Source organism: Cyprinodon tularosa, unplaced genomic scaffold (genome assembly GCF_016077235.1).
Source record: "Cyprinodon tularosa strain WSP-4 unplaced genomic scaffold, ASM1607723v1 ctg598, whole genome shotgun sequence".
Classification (NCBI taxonomy): Eukaryota; Metazoa; Chordata; class Actinopteri; order Cyprinodontiformes; family Cyprinodontidae; genus Cyprinodon; species Cyprinodon tularosa.
Genome location: NW_024039338.1, coordinates 860,976 through 872,015, shown reverse-complemented (window position 1 = coordinate 872,015; position 11,040 = coordinate 860,976). Strand labels below are relative to the sequence as shown.

General features: G+C 37.7%; 2 protein-coding genes across 3 annotated transcripts; one reads left to right on the top strand and one right to left on the bottom strand.

Annotated features, from left to right (window-relative positions):
• The first annotated feature begins 719 nt into the window (after window positions 1–719).
• LOC119797757 lies at window positions 720–2,706 on the top strand. Of its 2 annotated transcripts, none has more exons than XM_038306965.1 (3): window positions 720–1,384; window positions 1,774–1,908; window positions 2,262–2,706. In XM_038306965.1, the coding sequence occupies exons 1-3, from the start codon at window positions 1,161–1,163 to the stop codon at window positions 2,464–2,466; spliced, it is 564 nt and encodes a 187-aa protein (XP_038162893.1). In that variant the 5' UTR covers window positions 720–1,160; the 3' UTR covers window positions 2,467–2,706. The 2 variants fall into 2 exon arrangements, with proteins under 2 accessions (XP_038162893.1, XP_038162892.1); XM_038306964.1 differs by having other exon boundaries at window positions 1,774–1,992.
• Window positions 2,707–3,420: 714 nt separating this feature from the next.
• Window positions 3,421–8,030, bottom strand: LOC119797755 (G2/M phase-specific E3 ubiquitin-protein ligase-like). The gene is made up of 5 exons (XM_038306963.1): window positions 7,912–8,030; window positions 7,673–7,737; window positions 5,703–5,786; window positions 5,035–5,620; window positions 3,421–3,600 (listed from the first exon to the last, which is right to left on the bottom strand). Exons 1-5 carry the CDS (start codon window positions 7,963–7,965, stop codon window positions 3,424–3,426), a joined length of 966 nt encoding a protein of 321 aa, XP_038162891.1. The 5' UTR covers window positions 7,966–8,030; the 3' UTR covers window positions 3,421–3,423.
• Between the last annotated feature and the right edge of the window lie 3,010 nt (window positions 8,031–11,040).

The window sequence follows — 11,040 nt, the reverse complement described above, 5'->3', positions numbered from 1 at the left end:
CCTGGAAGTCCTGACTAAAACTACTTGGATGTCATACAAATTACGGGGCTTATATGTTTCTGCTTATTTCCAAGTCAAAATAAGAACTTCAGGATCAAAATCAAGCCCAAAAACTTAAACCCGTGATTCATGAAATTTGAAACCGATTTCAAAAAAAAAGAAGCCCAAAGCTGCTTATAATAATCAGACTTTGAGGACAGATGATCAAAATAGTTCCTGTTTTCCCAGCAACAACATACGCATCTCCCTCCTCCCCGTATTGTTTATGTTTCTGTCGCCGCAGATAACTGTCACATGTAAACGGCTGTCCACCCCAAGACGTACATAGGGATTAAATTAATTTACAAAAGAAAATAGCAACGCACAGTGATTTGGATAATTAACTTTAATATGGTCTACTGGATTTGAATTAGCATTGCGTTTGATTACTCGTTACTAAAAACAGTGGTCCCACGTCGCACATATTCATTAAGTACTTTTGGTTTAACAAGCCACACTTGTTTTAGATATGTATCCCAGCTGTTTATCTCAATAAATATGGTTTTATTATATATTTTTTTTAAATATTTTTTAAAATTATCATGCCTAACTGCACATAGTTTTGTAGAGTAGACTATTTATATGCTACTTTTAATAACAGCACAGAACTTTTACCCTTACTGTACTGTATGTTACTCAGTTTTTACACAGATTCTATTTTGGTGTGAACTATAGTCATTCAGAAATTTTGGATTTCTTGGGAAACCTTCACAATGTTGAAATGAGCCTTCGCTCCTTAAAGAGCAAATTAAAAAAATTATCACTCTTTAGACAAAGAAGTTACACACCGCCTCACTTGGTACATGCTGCTATTGAAGAGGAGCTAAAGGGACCAGGCCAGCATTATGGCTATCGCTTGATGTGGCAGACACTCCGACAGAAGTATTGTCTGACTGTCAGAAGAGACGATGTCATGGCATTGATGGCAGAACTTGACCCCTCAGGAGTACAACTGCGTGCAAGACCAAGATTTATAAGAAAAGTTTATAGTTCTTGTGGCCCAAACTATGTCTGGCATGCAGATGGCTATGACAAACTAAAGCCCTATGGCTTGGCAATAAGTGGTTGCATAGATGGGTATTCTCGGAAGGTGCTATGGTTAGTGTGTCAAGCCAGCAATAATGATCCTGGAGTCATTGCTCAAAACTATGTGCAATGTGTCTCAGAATTTGGGAAGATACCAATGCGCCTCCTGTGGCACTGAAAATGGAACAATGGTGGCAATGCATTGTACATTAAGGTCATCACACACTGATGATTTTGCTGGGGCTGCCAGCCATATGTATGGCTCCTCAACAGCCAACCAACGCATTGAAAGCTGGTGGTCATATTTCAGAAAACAAAGGTGAGTTTGTCAACAGTTTATTGTAATTTTTGTATAAATACCAAGTAGTAGACCTTGAAAAGGTGAGTAAATTTAGTAGTCTTCTTGGATAAGCAAACATTTCAAAATTTTAATGCAACATTTTACTTGATTACCTCTACTTTGTCAGAAGAAATGAAGAACTTGCATATCTTTTAATGACCATTATGTTTTTGTGCTATATACAACTTAATTTTATAGTGTAACATTTGAAATGGATGAATCAGAAGCTCAACATTTAAAGTATAACAGTTGATGTCTGCTTAGTTTATATTTAACTTTGTAGGTCAACATATATTTAAATATTTTCATGACATAGAAACTAGTCCTATTACTTTCTGCTGATATCTTATACTTTTGGTTTATTGTAGATCTCAGTTCTGGATGGATCTCATGAACGATTTGAAGGAAAGACATCTCTTCAATGGAAGTCATGAGCACACATGCCTTGTGCGGTTTGTCTTCATGGATATGCTACAGAGAGATCTTGATGAATGCAAGGACAGGTGGAATAAACATACCATAAGACCTGTTAAACAATCTTGCTGTCCATCTGGTAAACCAGATGTGATGTATCATCTACCTCACAGGTAATTTTTGTTGTTTTTGTCTTCAACATCTGGTTGATTTAAAACCCCTTTGGGAACTCTAAAAAATAATTTGCCAAAACAAAAATAATGAACAATGTATTAACAGTATGTCACTTTTTATTCTAACAATTTCAGATGACAATTTCTAAAATGTAAATTTAAATACAAATTAATCATTTAGACAGGTTACAACAATAGTCACAGCAGTAACAGTTTAGTGAAGAAATGTAAATATAACTAAATGTTTACTGTGCTTCTTCTATTCCTAGGTTTGGTGGAACAGACTGTGGTTTCCCAGTCTCCCAGGAGCAATTGGGACAGTTTGTGACAGAGACTAACAACATTCAATGTGGAGATGAACACCTTCAGGCACATTTTGAGAACCTCCAGAGACAGTGTGGCCTAGCACATCCACTGAGTTGGGAATCATGTGTCAAAAACTATATCCAACTGAAAAACATGGTGGACTTATAAACAAACAAGAATCCAAATTTGAAGGTCGCACACAAACACTAAACAGTGTCATAACTGAACAGGTTTGACAAGTTAAATAGTTAGCATTTTGTTTTGTTATGCATTTGACCTTAATAAAGCCCAAACCCAGGGGAGTTTTGAATCCCAAAGTCCATGTCTTCTTTAAACTGATGATACGTCTTGGACATTGGTATTTTGATAGTGTTGGAGCAGGTGCTACTGACAGGAAAACGAGAAGTGGCCTGAAATATCAGTTTTGGTGGTGGCAGAATTGAAGATGGAGGTAGTGTGTTTAAGCCGGTGGCAAACATGAGGACGTCCTGGAGAGAGAGATCCGTTTTTTTGTTCTAGAAAAGAAGCAATGAGTTTATGTATCAGATACTACAATAACACCAGAATATAGCAATAAATCTTCAAGCTCACCTTTTGTGTCAAGGAGAAAGTCTCTCCAGAATCCTAGCACTCTTGTTTCCTCATGTCTTCTGCTGCTACCCTTTTCACTGAGCTGAACCTCAAATATTTCCTCCAATATTTTGGATGTCAGCTGTTCCACTCTTGCACACATAAATGGCCTGAAGACGGAAGCATGCTGCTCCAAAGCATTCTGGAAGTTCAGTGTAGAAAGGCCATCCTTGAATCTATAAAAAGTTTGAAACAGAAATCACCTTAATTATTATCAAAAGAGCTGATATTTTTCAATAACACAAAGAACATTAATATGTCTAATCTTTTTTTATTTAGCATAGGTAATATTGCTGATGCACTGTACACAGTGAATTAACCTACAGTAACGTTAATTTTCTCCAGTTAAGCCGTCCAATCAATAAGGCTCCTACTTATTTGGCTGCTGTTGATTGATTGATTGATTCTTGCACTATTGTATATTTGCTTGTTTTAACTGAAACAAAATAGTAACTAAATTAGCATAGTTATTTTTTAAGTTAAGGAAGAGAAACATTACCTTTGAATAGAGAAATGGTTGAGGTAAATGATGTACCAATCAATGAACTCCTTTACAATTTTCAATTTATCATCAACAGTCACAGGGAACTGCAAGCAACCAGCAGTTTGCAAAATGCTTGCATGTCTTTCAACTGACTGGTGTAGTTCAGTCAATGTACCTGCACTGGATATCTATGGTAGAGAACAATAACAAAAAACATAAATGAATATTTATGAAATCATTACTGATATAAATTTGTTATGAAAGTATCACTGATTGCACTTTAAAAATTAGGTAACTTTATGTTATTAAAGATAAAGTTTAAACAGTAATGATTTATTGGTTAATGTCAAGTTGTCATAAAGACATTTTGAATAATACGAACTTTGTATTAAAAGTGTCATAATTTACTGAATGACGCTTTATGACAACAGTCATAAATATTCATGAAGGCTTATTCATGTTCATGACAGGTGTTATGTCATGTTTATGAAAGTGTCATGACAGTCTTATTCAACCCCCTTCAAATAAAGTGTTACCAAAATATCCAGTGAGCAACAGTTCTGTGGTCACAAATGCCTTGCTGGCCAGAGAGATTTGAGCTAATAGAACAGCAACAATAACTCAAGAAACCACTCGTGACAACCGAGTTATAGAGAAGAGCATCTGAACACACAACATGTCAAACCTTAAGTCAGATGTGCTATAGCAGCAGAAGACCACACCGGATGCCATTCCTGTCAGCTAAGAACAGGAAGCTGAGGCAACAATTCACACAGGATCAACAAAATTGGACAATAGAAGATTGGAAAAACGTTGCCTGGTCTGATGAGTCTCAATTTCAGCAACAACATTTGGATGGGAGGGTCAGAATTTGGTGACAACATGAAAGTATGGATCCATCTGGCTTGTACCAACGTTTCCACGATTCAGGGTGGTGCTATGGAGTGCACTTTGGCCCATTGGTACCGATCAAACATCGTGTCAACGCCAAAGCCTACCTGAGTATTTTGCCAAGCAAAATACTTCATGACCACAGTGTTTTCATCTTCTGATGGTTAATTCCAGCACGTTAACTTGCCATGTCAGAAAGCATGACTCATCTCAGACTGGTTTCTTAAACATAATGAGTTCACTGAACTCGAATGGCCTCCACAGTCACCAGATGTCAATCCAATAGAAAACCTTTGGGATGTGGTGGAAGGAGAGATTTGCATCATGGATGTACTGCCACCAAATCTACAGCAACTATGTGATGCCATCATGTAAAGATGGACCAGACTATCTAAGGAATGTTTCCAGTATTTAGTTGAATCCACGCCACTACGGATTAAAGCAGTTCAGAAGGCAAATGGGCGTACAAACCGGTACTAACGAGATGTACCTAATAAAGTGGCTTGTCTTTTTTATGCATATAGCATTCTTTTAAGTGAAGGTAGCGTAGGTACTTGTTTGTGCTTTAATATGACAATGTGCCTTTTAGAAAATATCAGATTTATTCTGCACAATAGAATCGTATCAAACACAAAATACAAATGATCTTAATGTTACATGAAGTTATGGAATAACAAAATTTTTGCTTGATTGTAACAAATTGTAAAGCCTCATCAATAATGCTATCCTACCTCAATCAAAGAAGCCCTCATGGTGTTTTCGGTGATGTCTTCTATCTTTCCTTCTGTATTTGTTGATGTTCCTGTGAGGTGCTGGTAGAGCTTCTCAGATAAGAATTGAGGACCTGGACCTCCATGAACGACAGAAGTGGCAATCATCCTCCCAACCAGGAAATATTCATCATTTTTGGCTGCTGTATAAATTTTGTTCACATTAATTCCACATTCACCAACAGCTGTCACATTCTTATGAGAAAACTCTGAAATATTGCCCTTAACGGCAATACCTTCACTGTCAAAAGTGATAAATTTCCTTCCTTCTGGCCCATCAAAGACTCTTCGAGTCCTTAAGCAGTTCATTAAAAGGCTTAGAAACTCGCGTTTGGGACCACCGTTATCAACGCCGTCTTTTGCCTGTCCCTTGTCATCGGTGAATTTTACAAATATTTCATTGAAAGGGTTGAAAGAAGCCCGCTTGAAACCTCTCTGTGCTCCATCCCATACATTGGCTCTGTTTATATTAAAGCGGCTGAGAGATGATGACGTGATCATTGCCAAAAGCTCTGAAATGATTTCTGCAGCAGTCACATTGTCTGTACTATAAAACATGAAGTGTACAATTATTTCAAATACAAAAAGCACAAAAGGATTTAGAAGAACAACTAATTTCTAATTAATACCTTTGCTCAGGGAACTGCATCAGATATTCATCCGGCTCAGAGTCGTTGTCAACAATTATTGGTGCGTACACATTTGTGTAGTTGCTGTATTGAAAAGAAAATAGAGTAAATACTTTACTAGGTAAATAATTTAAATTCATCCCTAATAAGGCATAGAGACTTCTGTTAGTCATTCTTGGCAGTAGGACAGCTAACACCAGCATATTTGGGTAATTCTTGCAAACTACTCAAAGTTTGATCGAAAAAAAATATTGAACAACCAGAAGTTATGGTGCTGTCAAGTTTTTTTGCTCTTTAAACCAGCTCAGCTTCTGCCCAAACTAAAGAAAGCTTGCTTCCCTCAAAGAAAAGTAGGAACCACGAAGAGAAAACACCAAGATCACAGGATCCACTACAATACTGGAAATCCAAAGACTAAATTATCCTACGTTGTACAAACTTGCAATGACATTTTTATGTACGCCGTCATCATCAGTGCCCTGTGAAAGGGTGTTCTCAAAAGCAGGAGAAATGGTTTGTAAGCGGCGCAATCGCCTTTGCTCAAAGATGTTAAAGGAAAATTCCGGTTTTTAACACTTTTAGCCCATTTTCTGTAGTGTCCAGGATGAAATCGAATGATCGACACCAAAATTTTGAGATTGGTCCTGTCTCTGCTATTTGGCTCATGCAGAATCCCCCCCTGGCTGCTTCAGAATGGCTTCCATAGTGCATGTCCGATAATGTCCTTAAAACAACCTTAAACGTTCTTTTTTAAAAATATGCTACTCACCGGGTCGTCAGCGCTGTTCAATGACGTTCCTCAAGAATCCACCTTTCGTATTCCATTTTCAGAGTTTTTTAAAGTGTTTAACAGAGACGTTAGCACCTCGACGTCGGAGTACACAGAGTGAAGCAGAAACACTTGGGCCTTGCGAAAAGACTACAACTAAGCGTGAACAGGCCCCATTTCCATTTCCGGTGGCGGAGGGATATTGACTATTCCAACAGAACTCAATGGGATTTACAAAATGCTAAATAAAACACTACAGGAACGTTTTTTCTTTACGAAACTTTTTTTGGAACGTCATTGAACAGCGCTGACGACCCGGTGAGTAGCATATTTTAAAAAAAGAACGTCTAAGGTTGTTTTAAGGACATTATCGGACATGCACTATGGAAGCCGTTCTGAAGCAGCCAGGGGGGGATTCTGCATGAGCCAAATAGCAGAGACAGGACCAATTGTCAAAATGTTGGTGTCGATCATTCGATTTCATCCTGGACACTACAGAAAATGGGCTAAAAGTGTTAAAAACCGGAATTTTCCTTTAACGCAGCTGATGTTTCTAAATAAAAATGTGTGAATGAACCTTGTTCAGTCTGTTTCCAGTCTTTATTGAAGTTGCCTGCAATTACTTTTTAAATCCAGCAGATGTCGCCATTCAGTGATACAGCAAAACAGTTTCAACACAGTGTCGACACAGTTTGGGAAATGTGCCATACACCCAATGGGGCCTCATCTGCCCATCACTACTCTGAATGCAGATTAAATGATATAATGTCCATTTGCCTACCAGAGTGTCTTTGTGGAAGCTTCAAGCTGAGGCTCTTTGTCTGAAGAGATCATTGTGAACACAGGTGTGCCAAGTTACCTTATAGAGTTCAAATGGGCCTAAGTGAAAGGGATGGGTGCACTTAGTTCTCTTTGATGTGTGTGGCAGTTGGGTGGAGATAGTAAATGCACTCACAAATGTACCAGTTGCTGTTTTACCTGGACAGGTGCAAAACTTTTTTTTTCAATGACTTTTTTCTGTTTGGAAATGTAAGAAGACATTTTAGTTGAGATTAATAATTCAGTTAGTTGCAGTTCTTGGATTTATCCGTGATGGATTTTTTTGTAAGTCTTTATGCCAAATGTCATGTGTAATTTCTATAAATCATTTCAGTAAATGTGTTGACATGTGCAAAAGTTGACATGTGTTCACACAACCTACCGATAGAAGTGGTTCTGGCCATCTGAGGACATGGGATGCTCCTGGACGTTGGTGTTTCCGCCATCCTAATTTAACATAAATTAGTACTCCAGTTGTGGTAGTGGCAATACCATACAGACTTAGCTAACACAATGTCATGTATCTCATCTTGGGTGATTGTGTTTGTGAATTTTTGAAAATCTTTTATGGTATGTAATGTTTACATATTGAACTGTGAAAGGGATTGAGTTCAATCTTACCTGATCAGACCCTTGTTCTGTGTGTCCAAAAGGCCTGAAAATAAAAATTAACATAGCTATAAAGTGGATATAAAAGTTTCTGCAACAAAATATGAAGCAAACAGTAATTTGTATTTTACAAAAAAATTTTCTCCAGTCTTGGAGTGCTTGCTTCATCTGGACCATCCCACACCTATGTACAACATATAAAAGACAGGTTTTATCTTATCAAAAGAAAGTGTAAGTAATTAAATTCAGGAGAAATGTCATAAAGATGCAGACTGACCACAGTGTCAGATAGTGGACTATCTTGAGATGGCAACCTTACATGAACCACACTGTCATCATCACTTGAACTCTGTCCACTGAAACCTTTAAAAAGCAATGATTATTTTGACATTTATTTTAATTATTATTTTTATGTAATTCCACAAATTGTTTAGTTGCATAGGAATTTTTCATAAGTTCATATACATGTTAAACAACAAGAAAATTTTAGTATCACTTGTACAAATAGAATTTTGTACAATTAGCAGCACAGTATATTCTGATTCCTTTATTCATCCATCCATCCATCCATTTTCTTATACGTTTTTCCCAGAGCACCTGGTCAGAACCCACAGGGAGAACATGCAAACTCCATACAGAAAGAATCCAGGTGAGGAATTGAAACCAACACCTTCTTGCTGCAAGGCAACAATGCCACCAACTGTGTCACTGGGCAGCAGATTTCTATTTATTAAGTTATTTGAAGACAGTAAGTCTTCTATTACTCTGAACCACACAGTTTTGTTTGTTGATATTAACCAAAGGAAAATGGTTACTATCATTTCAACAACCAGTGAAAAGAAATATACTATAAATGTGTACTATAAATAATAAATTTTCTTTTGCAAGGCTAAATTTTGCAATTAATAAAATGTACGTTTGTACATCAGTCTTTACAAAAGGGAGGTATGTTTTGTAAAGAGGAAAATCCTTTTGCTTCCTTAGATAAAATATATGACATCATAGCTAGAATTAATCATGCACAGAATTCTGGATATAGGAGGACATTTTGTCATTTTAACTATAAGACTATAGCAAAATTGATCTTCAAACTATTTGGAATGTAGATCAAAAGCACTTACAGCTTTTTGCAAATTCCTCAACAGGGCAAATGTAAAGCGTAATTCTTTGGTAAGGCTTTCCAATTGCCTCCTTGTACTTTTGCTCTGTGAAAGGAATGTCTGTTCCTGGGATGTTCTTAACCTCCCTTGTATCAGGATACAACAAGACATGGGCACAATCTCTCAGGTCTATATTGAAATCCTTTTGCTTCTTTAGAGCAGCAGCAAGCACTTGTTCCGATGCCCACTCAGGGTGAATCTCAACTGGAAGTAACTTCCCTCTCACTGTCTTAAAGGAATCTCCATGCATCCTCATAAGTAGGGATGGGAATCGAAAACCGGTTCCTGTTCAGAACCGGTTCCGTATTTTCCGATTCCATGGCATCGTTTGGCAGCTCGCTGAACGATTCTTTTTTCGATTCCCGCAGCACCAGAGCCTAAAGCGCCGGCTCTGGGGAGCACGACTTACGTCACGTTTTTTACGCAAGTTACACATTTTCGATTCCCGCAGCACCAGAGTCTAGAGCGCCGGCTCTGGGGAGCACGATTTACGTCACTTTTTTTACTCAAGTTACGCAAGTTGGAAAAACTATTCGAGGAGGAAGACAACGAGCTGTGGTCACTTTGTGGATTAAAGCCCCGTCTTTCCTTAGCCCAGAGGGTAGAACAGGAAATCCAGCTTTATAAAAGCTTGCCCTCCATCCCCTGCAGGGATAGCGCCACACTGTGGTAGTGGAACAAGCAAGATACGCTGCCCTTGCTATTTGGACTGGCTGAAAACTACCTCCGTGTGCAGGCTTCCTCCACCCCATCTGAGAGGGTGTTCTCTACAGCTGGAGACACCTTAAGTGCTGAAAGATCCCGTATCCTTCCAGAAAAAGCAGATATGCACATCTTTCTGCAAAAGAACTGTTAATTTTCCCTACTACTGTTTTATAATTAGTATTTTTTGTTATTTAAAATAGGTTATTATCCCATCATTTGTTATTAGACATTGTTGGTTATTAAGTTTGTTCTTGTATTCATTTTTCATTTAAACACAGATGTTACTCCAGTTTCACATTTCCTGTGGACATCTTGATCTTGTTGAGTTTGTAAGATTGTGCAATAGTTAAGTAAACAAAGTTGATGCTGTTAATCAAACTGTTTGTTCTCCGTTTTTCCCCAAATTGGAATCGAAAAAAGAATCGATAAAGAATCGAATTGTTTCATAGAATCGAAAAGGGAATCGGAATCGTGAAAATATTTTCAATTCCCAACCCTACTCATAAGCCCAACATTAATCTGGGGAGAGACAAAATGTAATCAATCAAATTAAATTATTTGATGAAGTATGTAATTTCCAGTTTGTGTTTGCACTAAATTAAAGGCATACCTTCAGTTTATTTCCCTTCTGTGTTTTGTTCTGATGCTTCTTGGTAAAAAATTTCTTTCTTTCCCTCTCTTTTATAGCTCTAAAGTTCATGAAACACTCTACACCTGAAATTCGTAATAAAAAAATACATGATTGGCACTTTAGTTATAATTTAAATGCATTAAATATTAATTGCAGGTACGATCAATACTGCAGTGATCGTACCTGCATCTACAGATGGTTTAAAATGCTAACACTTAAGCATGCTGAAATAAATAACCCATGCTTCGATTTACCTGTGCTGGTGCTTGGTTGAACATCGGGAGTTGCAGTGGTAGTGTTCCTCTCATCTTGGGCATTGTTTGCATGATCTTGGACAAATTTTATGTTTCTGCCACATTGACAACAAAAGTCTGCAGAATTTATGGCGGCAGTTCCACAAAATGGACAGTACATCTGAAAAAAAATTTGTTTTTTAACTCTCCAAAATACGTGAGGAAATAAATACCGTATTTTCAGGACTATAAGGCGCATATAAACGTCTTTTTTTCCCCTCAAAATGTGCGGTGGCCCTTTGGTGCGGTGCGCTCTATGTGTGTTGTTACTGCGGACTTTTGAGACCACCATGAACCATGTAGAACTCCTCATCTCCTCATTGAGGAGATGATGAAAGAGTGGCTGAGGGAG

Coding starts and splice junctions, on each gene's coding strand:
- LOC119797757 (XM_038306964.1), top strand. CDS start 1,161: ATGATCCTGGAGTCATTGCTCAAAACTATGTGCAATGTGTCTCAGAAT. Junction 1,385..1,773: donor TCATATTTCAGAAAACAAAG/GTGAGTTTGTCA, acceptor GGTTTATTGTAG/ATCTCAGTTCTGGATGGATC. Junction 1,993..2,261: donor ATGTATCATCTACCTCACAG/GTAATTTTTGTT, acceptor TTCTATTCCTAG/GTTTGGTGGAACAGACTGTG.
- LOC119797755 (XM_038306963.1), bottom strand. CDS start 7,965: ATGTTAATTTTTATTTTCAGGCCTTTTGGACACACAGAACAAGGGTCT. Junction 5,787..7,672: donor GGCCAGAACCACTTCTATCG/GTAGGTTGTGTG, acceptor TTTTCAATACAG/CAACTACACAAATGTGTACG. Junction 5,621..5,702: donor ATGCAGTTCCCTGAGCAAAG/GTATTAATTAGA, acceptor CATGTTTTATAG/TACAGACAATGTGACTGCTG.